A 19,816-nucleotide genomic window follows, 5' to 3' on the forward strand; every position below is an offset into this window, starting at 1 on the left:
TCGGCGACGGCTCAGGTCTCCACACGCATTCCAGCCCGTGTTCTTTTGTGCACACATCAAAGGAGCCGGGCCAGCGCTCCGAGAGCCCGGCGTGTATCAGACGTGTGTCCCGTGGAGTAGTGTGGATTCGTGTCAGACACAGGCTGGCAGAATTCACATTTGAAAAGCAAAAGCAGCAGCCAGAGAACATTCCACATCACACTTGAATTTCAGAGTGACGGATTACAGCCTATGATCTTTCACCGGTTCTTCCTTTTCTCCATGTGTCTCCTCTGCGTCGGGCCTGCACAGCCAAGGGAGCGCTCAGGGAACCTGAGACGTTATAGTTGGTGTGGAGGACAGATCTGTGCAGCCAGGCTTGTCTGATCACGCACTCTGCTCTTTGTGAAGTCTGATGGCATGTATTGCTGATGGGAATTTTGCCTGCCCTTCCTTCCTTCCTTCTTTCCTTCCTTTTTCTTCCTTTTGCTGATGGGAATTTCTTAATCAAAGTGGTTTGTCTTTACATTCAAGGAGAAGAAATCAAATGTGGGACTGTACTGTGGATTATTTTATAGAGACAGCAAATGGTAGTACAAGGTTAAATGAACTTATTCACAGCCGATCCCTTGAAATGACAGTGAATGGTAGGTGTATTTAGAAATACATTTTTAGGGATGCCTGGGTGGCTCAGTTGGTAGGATGACTGCCTTTGGCTCAGGTCATGATCCCAGAGTCCTGGGATCGAGTCCCACATCGGGCTCCCAGCTCCATGGGGAGTCTGCTTCTCCCTCTGACCTTCTCCTTGCTCATGCTCTCTCTCACTATCTCTCTCTCAAATAAATAAATAAAAATCTTTAAAAAAAAAAAAGAAAAGAAAAGAAATACATTTCTTTCTTTTGGGGGAACCTGGGTGGCTCTGTCAATTGAGTGCCTGACTCTTGATTTGGGCTCATGTTATGATCTCAGGGTCATGAGATTGATCAAGTTCTGCATTGGGCTCCACGCTCACTCACTCTTTCAAAAAAAGAAGAAGAAAAAGAAAAAAGAAAAAGAAAAGAAAGAAAGGGACATTTAGGAGACAATTTGACCAATTGGTTTGTTCTTCCCCTCCTTTGGCAGAGAAGGGGGATCAGGTGGATTTTCCCATGGTGCTTTGTCATTTGCATAACATTATAATTGAGGGGACTCCTGGGTGGCTCAGTGGGTTAAGCCTCTGCCTTTGGCTCAGGTCATGATCTCAAGGGCCTGGGACTGAGCCCCGCATCGGGCTCTCTGCTCAGTGGAGAGCCTGCTTCCCCCTCTCTCTCTGCCTGCTGTTCTGCCTACTTGTGATCCCCCTCTCTCTGTCAAATGAATAAATAAAATCTTTAAAAAAATTTTTTAATATATTAAAAAAAATTACACCTGAGACCTGCATCTTGGGTGGTAAGGTTAGAAGGGAACACACACACCTGTTTATTATCTGATCCATGAATCCCTTCTGCCCATCACTGATGAAATGTCTTTCCATCTCTGCTTGGATATTTGGGACAGGAAGTTATTCCTTCATAAGGCAGCCCTTCCATTTTTGTTGACTCTAACTAATAACAGAATTCTTTATTCTTTCGTTTCTGATCACTGGATATAATCCATCTCCTGTAGCCCACAGATAATTTTCATTCTCTGTCATACAACAGGTTCTTCCTTAAGGCTCCTTCCTCCAAGTAAAAATCCTGAGTCCCTTCCATGTTCCTCTTGTAACACCCTGACATCCCCCCAACTCAGCTCTATGTGATCAGAATGTGGTGTTCTCTCCATCACAACCAGTGGCCTAAGGAAGGCTGACCTTGCAAATTCAGCAGAGCTGCAGGGAGCGTGGAATATCTTAACATTTCTGTGTATGAGCAGAAGGAGCCTCTCTTCCCATGGGAGCATGGTTGGGTTCTTATTTTGTTCAGGCAGTGAGTTGGTAGGAGATTCTTACATCATCCGTGGGGCAGAATTGGCAATTTAGAGTGTGATCACCTAAAAGCAAGGCAGGTGGGTTCCTGGCTTGCCTTTCTGCATTGCTCTTGGAATCTGGTATGTGTAGAGCTCTGAGGGGAGCAGACATTTCCCAGCAGACCCCTCCACACACACACACACACACCACCCCAGGGAAAAGAATGAACCCAAATCCAACATGCCCTTCTCTTGGGCCAGGCATATCATATGCATCTTTATTTAATCCTCCAACTGACACTTTCAGGGAAGGTTTTCATCCCCATTTTACAGATGGCATTTGGAAAGATCAATGACTTACTCGAAGTCAAGTGCAGCACTGCCAAAATTCAAGTCTTTATCTGCCAAAGTGCAGATAGTCTGCACTTTTTCTTCAACCCTACACTGACCAAGCATTTCTGGACAATAAATAGGTCTCAGGCATCCATAGATTTGTGTGACGGTCACTAAGAGTAAGGGTGAGTTACCTTCCCACATCGAAGATCTTTGAATTTCTAAAGGAGAGTTAGCAGACAAACATGTCAATTAGGAGAGACTTGGAGAAATAAGTATAATTATTATAATTTGATATGTGATTAATTAATTAATTTGAAGATGTGTGCCTAGACTTAGCTTTGATAAATGTGTACCGCAGGGCCTAGACCTGTCCAAAGGGTCAGTACCTTTTTGGCCTTCTCACATAGATAGAAAGTGGCCAAACTAAAGATATTTACCTGGTGGCCCCAGGAGAAAGATGCAGTTACTGTCTTCCAGCGCCTCTCAGGGGAGGTAAGAAAACATTCATCACTGCTTTCCTTTCAAAACACATCCATAGATGTATTTTTAAAGAATTGGGTGGGAGATGCAAGCTGGACCACTTTTCAGATAAGAGAAAAACGCCTTCCAACTTCCTCTTGGTTCAAAAGGGGGAGAAAATTGAAAACACTTGGCATTTTCAAGGACAAGAGAGTTGGCTAGAGCCAGTTTCCCCCATAAAATCACACATCTATCATTCGGTCCGTCTGCCAACCTCCAGGCATCACCGTGTCAAGAGCGACCTATGGAGGCTGTTTTGTCTCAGAAAGAAAGTTGATGCTGTACCATTTCTTAGCGGCCTGTTGCCTTATTAATGGCGACCTCTGGGAGTTCTCCTCGGCGTCTCGTGTAAATCCTCCTCGCTGCTGCCCGTGTGCCCTGTGTTCTGTGCGGAGAGTTTCTTTAATAAGGTTGCTCAACCCTTTTGACCGAGAGAGTCACAGGCTTTTCAGGAGTCTCGATGGTGGTTCTGTGGTCTTCTCAGCCCTCTCTGGAATTACTCTGAGGAAAGGACGCTTGTTCCTTTTCATCATTCTTGGAGTGATTCCCATCTCCTCTGCACCCTCTCCACCCAAACAAAGCAGAATAGCCAGAGAACCCAGAGCAAGGCTACTCTTGAGGGCTCGTGGTGGTTTTCTAGCTTCTGTATGGCCTTTGTCTCCTGGTGCATTTGACCCGGCTTGACCTCTACCTGGCCAGGTGTCCTCCAGAAATTCTTTCCCCGAGAATGGAAGTCTCTTGTGACCCGAAGAGAAGCCCTAGGTTCTCTTGATGACTTCCCACTCTGCAGCACCAGCGGGCATGGGTCAGTGCTTGAGTTGGGCTCTACGCTCACGGATCTCCAGACCCCAGCCCGTTTAATTCCCTACCGCTGTCCTACGAGGTCATGGCTGTTACCATCCTCATTGCAATCCTCTGGAATCGGAAAGCTAGAGAGGGTCAGCACCTTCCCCCCAGTCCCACAGCCAGTGAGTTAGAGAATTTGAGACATAGTAAATCTCACAGAAAGAGGCAGACCTCTCTCTGTAGGAGTATTTGTGATTAATAAGTGAATATCTTTCAGCCACTGTGCCAGTTCCATTGACCAAGTAGGGCTGGTAGAGAGCAGCACATTATCGCCAGTGGGTAAGAAGATAAAATGCCTCACCCGCTTTTGCGTGGGCAGAAGATGCGTCGTAGGGGGGTGCTCAGACCTAACTTGTGTGTGTCTTTATTGGAGACCATTCGAAAACGTATTTACCCCTCAGACTGGATGCCTCGCTTCTCCTATAAGCTAGACTTCACCTTTCTCAGGAGGGACCTGGAGGGGAAAGAAAGACTTCTCTCCTTGGATTTTAACAGCTTCCTTTGGGCGTCCATCCATCCACGTGTTCTCAGATCCTTAAGCGTCCCCCCAGTGAGCATGGAACCTTGAGTGTTTCGCGGCGCTCACGATTGAGCAGAGAACTAAACGTCTTAACCACAATCGTTCCAGGGGAAGACCCCGAGGCCCGGCGACTGCGGACCGTGAAGAACATCGCCGACCTGCGGCAGAATTTGGAGGAGACCATGTCTAGTTTACGGGGGACTCAGGTCACACACAGGTAGGCATCTGCCCTGTGAATTCCTTCACGGACTTGCAGGCAGCTTGATTTCCACGCAGCTTCTCCTGTGTGTGTTCGTGCCATTGGCAAAGCGCCTTAGCTAGTAATGGAATAAATAACTTTGATCCCCCAATGTGCTAGAACTCACAGGGAATGCCAGGCAATGTGCAGAAGAGAACTGGAAGGAGTGAAAACGAGGGTAGGCTGGTCGCTCCCCCAAGCAGATGGTGCTGGATCTATGCGACAGAGAGCCCGGTGGACCAGATCCATTAGGTTTCACTTTCCTTGCCTTTTCCAAGCCTGTACTGTGCTGTGAAAAGGAGCAGGTGAACTATATTTGACCTGTGTGATAAAGTGAATAGCTAGAATTCCTACCCAGTCTTCTGATACACAACGCTCTGTAATGTTGTTAGTCATGCCCGCATAGGAGACACGTAAGGAAATATTTATAAAAACTTGGGATCACGTTTAAACTATGATTTAGTTGGATGAAATCTAGGATTCCATTGGAAACACTCATCAGGTTGTTTTCAGTGTTGAGGAAGAAGTTGAAGAGGATGCAGCCCTCAGACACCCCTTGGTGGATTTTGGCAGAATCAAGTTTTACGGTTTGTGCTGGGCTTTGATAATGAAGGCAAAGTCCTGGTTACCCCCGTGGACTCCCGAGGAGTCTCCTGCTCTCCAGTTTCAGTCTCTTTGATCAATGGATAGAGGAAGGAGACAGCAGGGCTTCCCCAGGGGTGAAGCGCTGGGAGTTCTCTCTTAAATAAGACAGGGGCCTGAACCTTACCCCAGTGTGAGGATAGTAAGGCTGTTTCTCGAATCAGAGGGAAACAGTAAAATAGCTGAGGCACCAAACTGGTTCTTCCAGAGGACAGTCAGCTTAGGGGGTGATGGTGGGGTGCCCCCCGCCAAACCTTCAGCTATGTGATGGTGTGGAGCCAACCGGTAGGCCCTGAGACTTTGTAATCAAGAATGAAACATCCTCTTTCCATCCTGATCACCAAAACTGACTTGCTGGGGGTGTGTGACTGTTTGATGGCTTTCTTGGCATGACCTAGGATGTTCATGATGACAGCAGGGAGACCTTTGATGGCTTTTCTGCAGGAAAGACACTCTCTGCTCAGGCAGAAGACCCCAGGGTCCTCCACAGAGGTACACTGACCAGCTTGCTTGGACCACAAGAGCTACAGGGCCACAAGTGTGGACACAGGAGACTTACCAATGGCCAGGGATGAGCCCAGTCTCCTGACAAAGTCAGATCCTTGTGACTTAATTTATTATGGGCCTCAAGCCTGAGTGTATCCTACTCTTCAGCCTTTTCCTTCCAAAGTTTAGTTGTCCTTTTGGAGAAAATGTGAGAGAAGCAAAAGTGTTGGGGAAAGGGAGCTTAGAGCTAGAAAATCAGGGCTCTCCCCACCTGCTTGGTCCATGGGAGCTGAGCATGTGACGGGTGACATTGGGAACTCCAGAGTGGAAAGGGCAGACAGGGGAGCTGTGACATAGTCTGCAATAAGGGGTGGGCCCATGGGTATGTTACAACCCCTCGTTATTGTTTCGGCATTTTCTCTTTACTCTCTCGGGTTGGAAGGGAGATTCCAATAGTTCAGATCATTTAATGAAAGGAATTGGTAGTGGTTATCTTAGACCATGTTTTAGGGGGAAGGTCTCTGCTGGGCTTTTCAGAGTTTCCTACGGATGTACAGCTCCGTCTTTTCATTTCTCACACAGGAAGCACGCTGCACGGTATATCTGTGGCTGTTATTTGATCCTATTTGGTATATAGGAAATATTTCACAGTTCTCAAAAAAATGTAAAGAACATATAAACTGCAAAAGGTTACTAAGCACATGAGGGTCTGTCTAAGCCAAGGCTGGTTTGATGTTTTCAGCACATTGGAGACCACATTTGACACCAACGTCACCACAGAGATAAGCGGGCGCAGTATCCTCAGCTTGACCAGCAGACCCACTCCCCTGTCCTGGAGACTTGGCCAGGCCAGCCCTCGGCTCCAAGCAGGAGACGCCCCCTCTATGGGCAACGGGTACCCACCTCGAGCCAATGCCAGCCGCTTCATCAACACCGAGTCAGGCCGCTACGTGTACTCTGCCCCCCTGAGGAGGCAGCTGGCCTCCAGGGGAAGCAGCGTGTGCCACGTGGAAGTCTCAGACAAGGCAGGAGACGAGATGGACCTGGAAGGCATCAGCATGGATGCCCCCGGCTACATGAGTGATGGCGATGTTCTGAGCAAGAACATCCGGACGGATGACATCACGAGCGGGTGAGTACCTTGGGCTTCTCTCTCTTTTCCCAGAGCGGGAGGTGGCCTGGCAGCCTGTTTCTCTTTTGCTGGGCTTTGTTTAAGTTCTCTGAAGGAGATCAAACTGTCTACTTTGCTTTCTGCTCCGTCAAAGGCTGTATGGTTGGAGGGGAACCTCCTGGGCTGAGAGTCACCAGATGTGGGCTGATGTCCAGACTTCGCCAGTAACCTGCTGGGGGGTCTAGCAAGGCTCCAGCAGTAACCAGAGCGATGGTCGGTAACAAACCTATTGTGCTGGGGTGCCTGGGTGGCTCCGATGGTTAAGCGTCTGCCTTCGGCTCAGGTCATGATCCCAGAGTCCTGGGATCAAGCCCCACATTGGGTTCCCTGCTCAGTGGGAATCCCCCCTCGAGCTGATGTGAGTAACCCCGCGTCGGGTTCCCTGCTTCTCCCTCTCCCTCGGCCGCTTCCCCTGCTTGTGCTCTCTCACTCTCTCCGTCAAATAAATAAATAAAATCTTAAAATGAAAAAACAAAAAACCCCAAACCTACTGTATTGATCCTTGAAACCAAGTCTTGCAATTAAGATGGAAACCAGACTCTTCAGCCTGGCCTCCCTGGCCCTATGGGATGTGGCCCTCACCTTCCCCTCAGAGCTCCCCACTCTCCACCTGCCTTGCTTCCTCTGCTGTGGCTGCCCCTTCTCTCCGATCTCATTAAGCTCGCCACTGCCTCCCGGGCTGTGCACTGTCGGCCTCACTTCCGCACCCCTATCTTTGGTCTCGGCAAGTCAGGTTCTTCCTCCTTGCCCCGCTGGCCTGTCTTTGGGGGTGCCGTCCTTGACCATTCACCTTGAAGGAGTTACGTGGCCTACCCCTTGCCCTCGTCCTCTCCGTCATCATCTTATGCTCCTTTGAAAGCTTATCACTATTTGAAGTTATCCTGTGTTTATGTTTTATTGTCTTTCGGCTCCTCGTGCTTACCACACAGTACGCACCACGAAGCCGGGGTATCGGCTGGATCGTTGGCCACCTTATGCCCAGTGCCCTGTACATACAGGGGCTTAGAAATTGTGCTGAATGAATGAACATGTGCTTCGATAGATGAAGGAGCAAACCCAGCCTCCCTGTGATCCATCTGCTCACACGTGAAGTTCAGGGGAGTGGTGGGTTGGTGTCTGAGCCGCATCGTGGCCAGGGGTGGCACGAGGCATGGACGCCTAATGTTAGCTCCACTTCCAGACTGCTGTGTAAACAGAAGGTGCCTCTGTTTATTTCACGTGCCTGGGATTTCTCCATGTGTTAGCCTCACTTGTATAGAAGTTCTCCACCGTCTTTTCCTCCTCTCCCATTCTAGCAGTCAAAAAAATTGCAGATAATAAAAATCCCTCTCCCTCGGCCGCTTCCCCTGCTTGTGCTCTCTCACTCTCTCCGTCAAATAAATAAATAAATAAAATCTTGAAATGAAAAAACAAAAAACCCCAAACCTACTGTATTGATCCTTGAAACCAAGTCTCCTTTCCATGAACAGAGTAATCAGGACCCCCAAGGGTGAGTCCGTACTTTCATAAGCTTGATAATAGCTAATGCTCCCACTGTGTGCCGAGCCCTGGGCCAGGGCTTTATATACATGATCTTGTTCTGTTCTCATAGCAAGCAGGCGATATCATAATTCCCATTCTATGGATGAGTAAACTGAGGCTCTGGAGGGTTCAGTAACTTGCCCAAGGTCTCAAAGTGATTAGGGGGCAGAGCCCAGAGTTTGTGGCTTCAAAGCTAGAGGCTGTTAGTACACCATATTGCCCAATATTTTATTGCTACATTAAAATAGCGCAACTGCTGGAGTTTATTTCAAAACTACTTTTGCTTAAGTTGATCTGTCTGAGTAGGCATGTTCTTTTACTCAGTGAAAATCTCTGCTACAGAGGTTCTTTGGCTTTCTTTCTGCCTGTCACTTTTAGAACTGTCTGGGTGAGTGAAACCTTGGAAGATAGGAACCATCCAACCCTTTGTAACAAATTTCTGCTTTCTGGAATGGCTGACAACACTAATGGATTGGAAATGATCTGGATAACTAAGAGCCTCATTTTGTGTTGCTGGTTTTCCATGGCACAAAAAATAGACACTTACACCTATTACTAAAATTAAACTGCATATACTTTAACCTTTTTATTATTATTTAATAAGACTTTTGGTATCCAACATGCCTCAAGATTATCATCATCAATTCCCACTGTAATATGCTACTGAAATATTTTTTAGTTACTTTGAGATTTTCCTTCTTTCTTCTTCTTCTTCTTCCTCCTCCTCCTCCTCCTCCTCCTCTTCGTCTTCTTCTTCTTCTTCTTCTTCTTCTTCTTCTTCTTCTTTGCTATCCTATAATAGTTAATTTTACTGTCGCGTCAGTCTTCATCCTCAATAGTTGGTCAGTGTCTGATTGTGATGCAGTATTGACCATTTCCACAAGGTGGAGACATTGAAAAATACCGTCCCCTGATCCATTAGTGACATTAGTGATGTCTTGGAGAGACATTCCCAGTTTTGTTTTGTTTTGTTTTAGCTCTTCAGCCATAACTTTTATTCCTGTGAAACAGCACAAGTGTTTACATTTCAGCTCCTGCTTTGGGAAACCCTAGACTTTGAGCAAGTCAGATACGTTCAGAGCAAGTGTAGATAAAATCACGGAAATGTAAGCAAACCACCCAGTGATTGAAACTGGAGAACTTTGGTCTGGCTTTTCTTTAGTGGAGAGCTTTACCTTCCCAATGTGGAGGTGGGGAGCCGAAATGGCATCAAATGCTCCTTTTAGTTGTAACACTCTGAAACACGAGTTAAGTAGGATAACACTTTATGGAAATGTGTGTGAGTTTCTGCTTTGAAACCTTGTTACCAGTGCACCTTCCTATGCTGAGTTCAGCTTTACTGTCCTTTGTACCCCGCTCTTCTACACATGACAACGTGTAGGTATCGAAGGTCTGGGCTCTTATTCTGGGCTTTATGCTCTGCTAAGGAAGTTATTTCGCTGAAGTGGTTGGAAAGAAAAGATTGAGATGTCCGTCTGTGCTGGAGCTTTCCTCTACCCCTTGCAAGCTCTGTGACGTTAGGTCGGTCACTTTCCTCCCCTAAGCCTCACAGCGCTGCATTTAAAATGGTCTTCAACTTTCTACAATTAGATACTTCTCTTTGAAGTCGTATCTGATTAATGGCAAATATCTGATGAAGACACAGAGCTTCAGACAAGGTCTTATCAACCTCAAACATCCAGACACTTGGAAACAGTGAGATGATGAAAGTTTTCATCCAGATGCTTATTTGGCTAATAGGAGCAGCCTTGATGTATGAGTAGCATATAAATCCCTTTGGGAACTCTTTAAGGAAAGTTTTTGTGAAAGTTTACAGTGAGTTTATTTAGAATGCCTGACATTTATTTCTGGTTTCTGAAAACCTATGAACTTGTGTTTTGTTTTGTTTTGTTTTAAATGACACACTACCCCAGCTTGGTATATAGCAGCTGTTTTTTGCTCTCTCTAGTTCATTGTCTCCACTGGCTGCATGTGCACGGGCACCTGTGTGCATCACTCAGTTCTCCCTAAGGTGTGGCTGAAATGACTCTGTTTCCACTGAGTTTTGCTAAGAACCTAATAGCAAATGCCTCTTGTCTTTCAAAGTGTGTATTTATCAAACTCTTCCATTGCACTTAGTATGTGCTCGGCGTGTCTAAGTCCTTTACATGTTGTTGCCGGACCTGGCCACTTTCTTTTATTAGATCAATAAATTGGACTTTGGCTGTACTTAATAGAAAAGAAATGAAAATAACAGACAAAGATGTCTCCTGCTAAGTTTTGATCTGTGAAGTCAATCTGCTTACTGATCTTCTAAAAATTCAAAGTGCCATATGGTATAGAATAAAATTAAAGGGACAGACTTAACATCCATATGTTTGGAAAGATGATTTTTTTTTTTCTTTTCAGAGGAGGCACTGAGTTGTATCATGTTCCAAAGTATACATCCCTTCCCAGGGGAAAAAAAAAAAAAAAGATCATTTAAATGTAACATCAGAAATTTTTCCAAGAACCTTTGATGGCTTCTCATGTCTTGTGGGAACAGATCTCAACTGTACATGGGAGGCTCTTTATGGTCTTTTAATCCATTGTCCTCCCTGAATCAGCCCTGGCCACATCCCCCCAACATGTCCCACACTTCCCACTGCCCTGGGCTACCTGACATTCAGTACCCAAAGCTATGTCCTACATATGTAAAGCTTGGTGCTTCAGGATGTGGCTCTTTCTCCAAGGCATTCCTTTTGCCTCAAACCCATCTGACTTATCCTAAAAAATAGACACCTCCTAAAAAAAAATAATAATCGTAATTAAAGAAATCTTCCTCTGTGATGCTGTCCTGAAGTCTCTGGCCTGAGTTACCTCTATATGTGTGTTTCTGGTGGCCTTGGTTCTCACCCAGCCTTACGTGAACTTCTCACTTTGTGCAGGAGGTGTTTGAGAGGGCCTGGCTGGTGTCAGGAGAGCAAACCGTCTTAAAAGGTAGATGGAGTTGAGAGTGAATCCTGGCTCTGCCAAATGAACTGGGACTAGTCATTAACCTTTGGGACCTAGCGATAGAACTTGAAAAGTGCTTGGCAGAGACCAGGATGCTCAAGAACCATCACGTACTCTGTGTTTGTGTGCCTGTCTGTCTCTCGGTCTCCCATCAAAGGTGGGGTTCCCAGTAGGCAGACCGTGCCCATTATTTTTCTAAACTCAGAGACTACAAGTAGGTATTGAATGACTATTTGTGCATGGTCTGTTCTCCATGCCCACCCTCTCAGGACCTTGGACTTATATAACTTGCTGTCTCCAGCTGTGAATCTCAAGGATTCTATCTATGGAACTTGGAGAAAATCAGCTTCACCTCTGGTGTTTTTTTGGTGCGATGCATAGCTCCATCTAGTGGCCAATGTAGGCTGTGACGTGGTGGTTTTGATTGCTTTCAATTCTGTCTTCTATTGGTGTAGGACTCAGGGCAGAGGAAGGGGCAAATGAGCAGTTGGCTTGTCTTTCAAATGTGGCTTGACCAATAGTGTGGTGGGGGAGAGAAAGCAGGGTTGTGAGCTAGATGGTCTTCAGAGCTGGCCTCGCAATGGCTGTGGTCTTCCCCATTAGGTGTCAGGGATTTCTCCATCAACGGATAGTATAAGGTGCCTGGTGCCTGCTGGGGGACTTGGTTCTTTAGAATCAGAGGAACCCACCCCTGCCGAATTACTTGTAGCTCCATAAACCCATTAGAGCGTGTCTTAGCTCAGGCTGCTCTAGCAAATTACCATAGACAGGGGGACTTATACACCAGACATTTATTTCTCACTGCTCGGGTGCCTGAAAGTCCAAGATCAGAGCCAGCCTGGTTGGGTTCTGGTAAGCGCCCCCCGCTTCCTGGCTTGCTGTGTCCTCACATGGCAGACAGAAGAGGCTTGGGTGTGTCTCCCTCTTCTTCTGAAGACACTAGTCCCATCATGGGGACCCCAACCTTTCATGACCTCATTAAAGCCACTTGTCTCCCAGAGGTCATTCAACATGCAAACCACATACAAACATATGAATTGGCGGGGGGTGGGGGGTGAGTGGTGTTAGGGAGACAAGCATTTCAGCTGTTAACAGGTGATTCATTTGTATGTGCAACACCTGTGCTTAGATGGCTTTCTACATCGTTGCTCCCAGGTCACCTCCTCCCAGAAGCTTTCTGTGATTCCATCCAAGCAGAGATGATGATTCTTTCCTCAGAACTTGACTTATCCACCATAGTGAGCTGGGCAGTGATAGTACAGGAAAAGGGACACCACCCAAACATGAGGGCCATGGGCCAGGGGGACCGTGGAGATGGAGGCACCCTGTTCTTCTCTTCCTCCCTCATGGACCATCACGGACAGATGTGTAGGTTGTTTCTCACCAGGTCAGTGTCGATCACAGCAGACAGCACTGTGGGCCAAAAAAGCAGCACCAATAGCATGAAAGGCTCTTTCGTATCTGGTAAATGTTTCTCATGGTCTTTCCAGGCCAGACCTGAAGTGACCTTGCTGGGCTGTTGTTCCTGGCAAACTGGTAGGAGAGGAAGCCAAAATACTCCTTATAGCCAAAATGCGTCCTGGGGCCAAGATAAATGATTTTAGGTGACGCTGTCCTCAGAGGCCCAGGGTCATGGCCAGGCATGGCAAGCGCCTCTGGGATGTGAAAAGGATGGGCTCGTGTTTCTCCAGGTTGTTTCCTCTGCTAGGATCTTGCTTCAGAGGGCTCTTAAAAGGCTTGGGAACACCAGGTTGCAGGTCGGCCACTGGGCAGGTCCTGCTGATGTCAGAAGGGTCACACTGCCTTGGAAATGTGAAGACTCCGCTCTGTAGGCAGACCAATCTTTAAGGCCTTGGCAAGTCACTTGTTCCCAGTGCACCGCCAACCACTTACAATGCACGCATCCCCCGTGTGCATACACGCGCGTGCGCGCACACACATACACACACACACTCTTAAACCTTCAGTGGAGCTCCAGCATGAAGCCACAAGCCCAGAGGAGCCCAGTGGGCTGTTGACGGAGCTGGGCCAGGTCCCAGCGTAGGGTTTTTCCATTCCTCTCTGCTTCCCTCAGCACTTCCTCACTGACAGGTCTTAATGGTATACGAATTCACAGAAACCATAATACTTTTCCCTGTCTGATACTTTCCCTGGTGTTAAATATCCCAGGCAAGTCTAGTGACCCCTGTTTTCCTAAGAAGCTTTCGAGTAAGCGAGCACAGAGTGTGGCAGGGGGCGGGGGGTGTGCAGGATTCATTTCCCCAAGTGTTACACAACCCAGTGACAGCTTCCCCCGCGTGGTTGTGAGGTCAACTGACGGGGGCTGTTTGACGGATTGATGGCTCTGGCTACCCACGTCCGCTGTCCCTGATGGCCGGGGAGGCATCTGCCGTACCCTTCTGTGCGCCATCGACCCCCTTGATTTACGGAGTGTGGGAAATCCGTCAGCCCTTATCGGCAGCTGGTAGGCAGTTTTATCAAAGAGAGGACAGTGGAGCTGACAACAGGCTGGAAGTGGAGAAATTCCCCAGCATTCCCGAGCCTACTTCAGCCACTGTGGGTGACGATAGATGGAGCAGGCAGAAGCCAGGATTAAAGAAAGATTTACTGGGGACAGCTCCATGCAAGGACGTGTGGTCCAGCTGCAGCACGGGCAGCCTAGACTACCACTCATAACTAATAGCAAATGTTGACCTGGTAATTTATGGGGAAGAGAGGGGAAAGGGGGTGTCTTGTCTTCTCAGGAAACCAGGCCCTGACTTCTTGAGAATTTCCTAGCTTGCTTTGGGATTTAAATCCCTTCCTACCTCCCCCCTCATCCCCTTCCCTCCAGCATCCTCCAGGGAAGGAGAGGGAAAAGGGAACAAAATGGGTGCTATGGGAGAAGAAAGCCATACCTCAGGCCTCCTGGAAGGGTCCTTGGAGGGGCTCTGACCACCTGCTCTCCCACTCGTACCAGCACGGGCCCCAGAGTTTCCCAAAGCATGGGCTCTTAGGGAACTAGAAACTGGAAAGCCCCCACTGGCCTGCCTTCTGCGGAGGCGCTGGGTAAAAGGCAGTGAAATTCCATGTGAATGTGTTTATTAAATTTGTTCTGCATTAGAGACTATGCTAAAGGCATAGTCTGAGGTCAAGAGAAATGAACAAGCCCCTGTCCCCTAGACCCTCCCATGAGGGAGGGGAGCTCCTGGCACAGGGCAGGGCAGAAGCTGTTCAGTGGAGAGCCCTGGAGAGCGGTGGGGAAGCAGGGGGTTCTGTGGGGACCACTGATGGAGAATGCTGAGTGGCCTGTGAGGTAGGGGCAGCGGGCAGAGTGTGGGCTGTGGAGTCCCACCTAGAGTCCGAGGCTGGCTCCACCACACTTCGATGTGTGTCTGTGAGCGGCTAGTTGGGTTCCCCAGGCCCTCCCCCAGCACTGTCGTTTGGCTTCACGGAGATGGGGCACCGGCAGAGCACCCAGAGGTCGTCCACAACCACAGTGTCCGCCAGCTACAGCACCTTCACGACATGTGAGCTGGGCCTTGAAGGATAACCAAGCAGCCAGATCAAGGTCAAGAGCAAGGGCATGAAGACATATGGGTGTGGGTGTGTTTTATGATGGGTTGGAGATGGAAGGCAGGAGCTTGGGGGGGGGGTGGGGGGGGCGCTCCAGTCAGAAGCTGCGAGAGTCCACACATACCCAAATATACAAGTGAGGGGTTCTGGGTGAGGCCAAGTCTGGGGGAACAGATATGCACAAGGGTCAGAGAGACTTCCCGTTGAACTCAGCCTGCCAGGGGGGCCACTTGGGCAAAGGGCATGGAGGCACCAGGACAAGTTCCAGGTTTGCACCCATGCCGGAAGTGGCTGGGAAAGAGTTGATGTTTGACTTCAACACCCTCCATCCCAGATTTCCCCCTCACGGGTGGGCACCCACCCAGGGCCCTCACAAGGAGTCAGCCTCCAAACCAGCTCCAAAGCAGGGCTGGCTGAGTGTTTAAGCAGAGTATGTGGTAGCCTACAGAATGGACCTCTAAGGGCTCTAGGAAAACGCCAGCCCCAAAGCCTTCCAGTCCTTGCCCTGAAATAGCTCAGGGCCCAGTAGGGGAGAGTCCCCTGTTGGTCAACACTTGATTCTAACCCAAGGCAAGTAGTAATCAGGGTTAGCATTGAGAAGCAAAATGTGGGGGCTCAAATCGGATCTGAGAATAGAACAGGTCCCATAGGGGTCTTTTATGTTCTCACTTTATCTTTCTGGCAATTCAGGTTTCTCAGGTTTCTCATCTGCAAATGAGAATCCGCATGCCCAGGGCTGCCGTGGACTGAATGAGGTAATGCATAAAGAATGCTGGTAGGATGTCTGGGCATCGTGGATCCTTCCGGATCGTCCTCTTAGTGGTGGTGCTGTTGCTCAGGTTCGGTGGGATATGATGTACATATAACACCTAGTTCAGCACCTGGCACAGGGCAGAAGCGGTCACAGCGTTTCATTCTCCTCCACCTTGACGCATCCTCAAACCTCAGGGAGACTTCTCACAGTGCACGGGGTTTGGGGCAAGACCGTCATCGATATTCACATGGGGAATGTGGATACCCCTAAACACTCCAGCCGACAAGCAGCGGCCAGGGTAGAGCACCTGCTGGGTGAATCGGGCCGACCGAGGCACTCCTTCCTCTCCTTCCCACGTCTGGACTGTCCGCTGTCTTGTCGGAACAGACGTCCTGCCCTCCTCAAGGCTCTTCGTCTGTAAGCAGTGTCCACAAAACACCCGCCAGCGTTCAGGGATTACTCACAGTAGCCCCACGTGCTTAACCAAGGGAACCTCCACTGTCGCCCCTTAATCAGTGCTATGGAGAGTGCTCTATATTTTTCACAAGTTGACAAATATTGAGCAAGTGCCTCCTCCTTTCCAGGCTGTGCTCTGGGGTAGACCAGCAAGATTGGTTTTCAGGGCTGGACAGTTAGGTACTGTGTATTTGGGGGACCCACTTTTGATCCTTGTAGGTCCTTCTAGGGATAAACGTGGGACCCATGAGCTCACATTCACCGAGGGGCACCCACACATACAAGAAAAATGTGTTTCAACTCTGTAGCTCTCAGGGGGGTGCCAGGGAATACAGGTAACGTGGAGGGCACGCTTTCTGAATTGTTGAGTCTTACGTATCCCCTAAACGTGGGCTTTATATGATATTTTCATTTCATTATTAAGGAAAAAGAAGGCCCGAGAGGCTCTTGTTACTTAATTGTTTTAAGGCCATGGACAATATGGAAAAGAGGGCCTGATAGCTTATTGCTTCTTTCCCTTTGTGTGCTGGAATTTCAGTGTGACTTTGGCGTCTTTGTTGCTGTACAATAGTTGCATATTTGGGCCTGTATCCTTGGGGGACCCCCCTCTTTGCTGACGTGCACTGGTCTGCAGGGCCCTAATGCACCTTGAATGGAGAGCAGCCAGGAGTCACAGCTAGACCCGAAGGTCCCTTTGTTTTCCCGTTAGGCTTTTGCATAGCTCTCATCTAGAAAACTCAATCCATGTTTATTTTTTATCTTAAAGCATATAGATCACTGAAAATACCCTTCCCAGTTCGTTTTCAAGGGTCAGCAGCGACAGAGTGGCCCAATAGATTTATGATGGTGAGGTTGGAGAAGACGAAGTTCGAGTTGAGGTGACTATGAAAAGAAACATTTGGATGAGAGATTGGGAGTATTTTGGCCCTGAGACAGTAGAGCCCATGTTGAAAGCTCAGCGAAAGGGGGGGGGGTGCATATGTGCCTTTACTCAGATCAAGATAAGAAACTGACATTTTGTTGGGAATTCATGATCTTCTTTTGCTGCTCTGGAGTCATGGTATGATGGAAGAAAGTCCAGACTTTGACTCAGAAGACCTGACCTCTTACCCTTCGCTTGCCATCTGTGTGACCTCAGGGAAATTGTTTCCTTTTCTGAGCCACTTCCCGTCTGTTAGATGGTAGCCTACTTTTTAGGTGCGTAGTGGGAAGGAAAGAAAGTGAGAGTGTGTGTAAAGTGTCTGACACACGGGATGGGCTTTCCCTTGAGCTTTCTCAGACTCTCTGCGTTTATTTGCCTTACTCGCTTTCTGTTTTTCTCCCCTACTGAGAATATTCACGAAGACGATCTCCCACCGTTTCTTGCGCTTGAGTGTGGTGATCACGCTTTTGCTCGCCGTGTCAGAGTTGATCTGTTTGTGTGTTAATGTTCTCCAGAAGAAAAGTTGATGTGGCGGTTCAAGTCCAAAGGCAGCCTGGAGGCAGAACTTCCTCCTCCTTGGGGAATATCAGCCTTTATATATTCTTCTTTGAACTGCTTGGATGAGGCACACTGGCATTATGGAGACAATCTGCTTTCCGGGATCTCGCCTGGTTTCCATGTCCTCCTCCTCTAAAAAGTACCTTCACAGCAACGTCTAGTCTAGTGTTTGCCCCAGTATCTGGAATCATGGCCCAGCCAGGTTCATGTATAAATTAACCATCACCATCTGCAAGCAGACCTTGTAAGGTCAATGGGAGTGAGTCATCTGGGGGCAGGCGGCAGCTACCTGTGACCCAGAGAGAAAGAGCAACACATCAGCTGCTAGAAACATCTGTCAAGACTTGAGGCGAATGCGTCCTGCCTGGGGTGTGACCACAAATCAAGGGTCTGTGCATGCCTTGGAAGAAACCATGCATCCCTTCTAGAATCCCCAGGGTCCTGATGAGAAACCTCCCTGAGAAATGGAGGGTTTGACCTTTTCTCTTAATCCTGCAGCAACTGCAGGGTGAGGCGTGGACACTTCTGGGCCTGAGGGCTGATGATTTTTGAGACCCCAGAGTGGAATAAGATTCCAAGTCTAAGGAGAGGCTCAAGTCTGTCTCCAGAGTCTTCTCTGGGCTATAAATCAAGCCTGTGTTCATTTCCCGATCTTGGGACAAGTGGGAGAAGGGCGTCTATGGTTCTCTGCCACGACCCATGGTCCAGATCCCAGTTCCCAGATCTTGAAGCTTGGAACTGCCCAGTCATCTGTTTTGAAATAAGGAACCTCGGGGCACCTGGGTGGCTCAGTGGGTTAAAGCCTCTGCCTTCAGCTCAGGTCATGATCCCCGCATTGGGCTCTCTGCTCCATGGGGAACCTGCTTCCTCCTCTCTCTCTGCCTGCCTCTCCACCTACTTGTGATCTCTATCAAATAAATAAATAAAATCTTTTTAAAAAGAAAATGAAATAAGAAACCTCACAGACTTGAGCAATAAAGTTTAAAGGGTAGAATCAACTCAAGTTGTCAGAAACATGAGACAGAGTAAATGTGGCGGTGGCCCTGCAGAGAAGGGGGCAGGCAGGAGAAGTCACCGCACAGTGACCACTAGCTCAGGGCTGTCTGGCAGCCCAGTAGCCATGGTGCAGAAATCCATGACAGCCAGACTGCACCAGCCGCTCTTTCCTGTGCCGGGCACTGTGTTGAGTTCTTTCCGTGCATTGTCTCCCTTACTCTTCACATCAGTGCTTTGAGAGAGAGGCTGTTTTTCATCTTCTTTCTACAGTGAGGGAGACCAAGCTCAGAGAGTTTAAGTGGCTTGAATGGATCACCTGGGTAGTCACTCCTGGAACCAAGTGATTGATCGGGCTGAATTTAAAGCCTGTGTTCCAAGAACTCTGTAGTATGGCTTTTCGCTGTCACTAGATCCCATGCTCTGAACAGACGGAAAGCAAGAGTGAATAAGAATCGTGGGCACTCTCTGGGCATCAGAAGCCCCGAGCACCTGCCCTGTGCCACATCAGGGAGCAAGAAAGAGAGACGAAAGGTGGGGTTCAGGAGGGTCAGGCTCAGAGGGCTGAGTTGCATGGGGACTTGCAGATACTTGGCGAGTCCGGAGCTGGCTGGGGTAGGGGCGAAGGTAGATACCTTTCTTTGCCTCCAAAGCATTATTACTGGGTTTCATTTGTATTCAGTGTATTTCATTTGTATTCACTGAGGGCAGTGGATTCTCTCTGCAGGATCTCGGGCCCTGACTCTCTCTGGCCTCATGGCTCCCATTTCCCCCCAAGCATCCCTTTGTCACTTTCCTTACCTCTGACCTCAGGGCCCATCCGACACATCCGTGCTACACTTGCGTGAGAAAAATCTTTCTAGAACACGTATCTGACCACGTTGCCACCTGCGTAGAATGCCTCAATGGCTGCACGATGCCTGCGGGGGAGACTCGGTGGCTTAAGACAAATGCCTCCGAAGTCTAGCTGCTAGAATCCACTATTTTATTATGCTCATGGAGTCTCTGCATCAGGAATTGGGGCAGGGTCCAGTGGAGGCGGCTCGTCTCTGCTCCGCCGTGTCTGTAGCCTCAGTTGGGGCACCTCCGGGGCTGGAGCCAGTTTCAGCACGGGACCCATGCCATCCCAAAGCTTGTTCCCTGGGATGACTTGAGGGTTAGGACCAACATGGCATCTCCATGTGGCTTAGCTTCCTCATAACATGATTGGCAGACTTTTGACCTTGGATGCCTAGGGCTCCCGGGGCAAGTATTAGAGTGAAGCAAAGCCAAGCCTCACCACCTCTTAGGCTCTCCCCTAGGGAGTCACTTCCACTGTACTGTATTGTACGGACTGTAAACAGTCCTAGCCCTCCAGATTCAAGAGGAGGGAAGGGAAAGCTAGATGTCATCTCTCAGTGGGAAGGTGACAAGGTCACCTTGAA

The 19,816-nt window shown here is 48.6% G+C and overlaps 1 protein-coding gene across 9 annotated transcripts in view; it reads left to right on the forward strand.

Moving 5' to 3' along the window:
• NAV2 (neuron navigator 2) overlaps nucleotides 1-19,816 on the forward strand; it is a 397,014-nt gene that overhangs the window by 233,299 nt on the left and 143,899 nt on the right. For all 9 annotated transcript variants that reach the window (XM_044258951.1, XM_044258952.1, XM_044258953.1 and 6 more), the window contains 2 exons: nucleotides 4,232-4,340; nucleotides 6,232-6,621. In XM_044258951.1, coding sequence (XP_044114886.1) covers nucleotides 4,232-4,340; nucleotides 6,232-6,621 — 499 coding nt within the window. The remainder of the gene's footprint in view (nucleotides 1-4,231; nucleotides 4,341-6,231; nucleotides 6,622-19,816) is intronic.

Source organism: Neovison vison, chromosome 7 (genome assembly GCF_020171115.1).
Source record: "Neovison vison isolate M4711 chromosome 7, ASM_NN_V1, whole genome shotgun sequence".
In the NCBI taxonomy this organism is placed as follows: Eukaryota; Metazoa; Chordata; class Mammalia; order Carnivora; family Mustelidae; genus Neogale; species Neogale vison.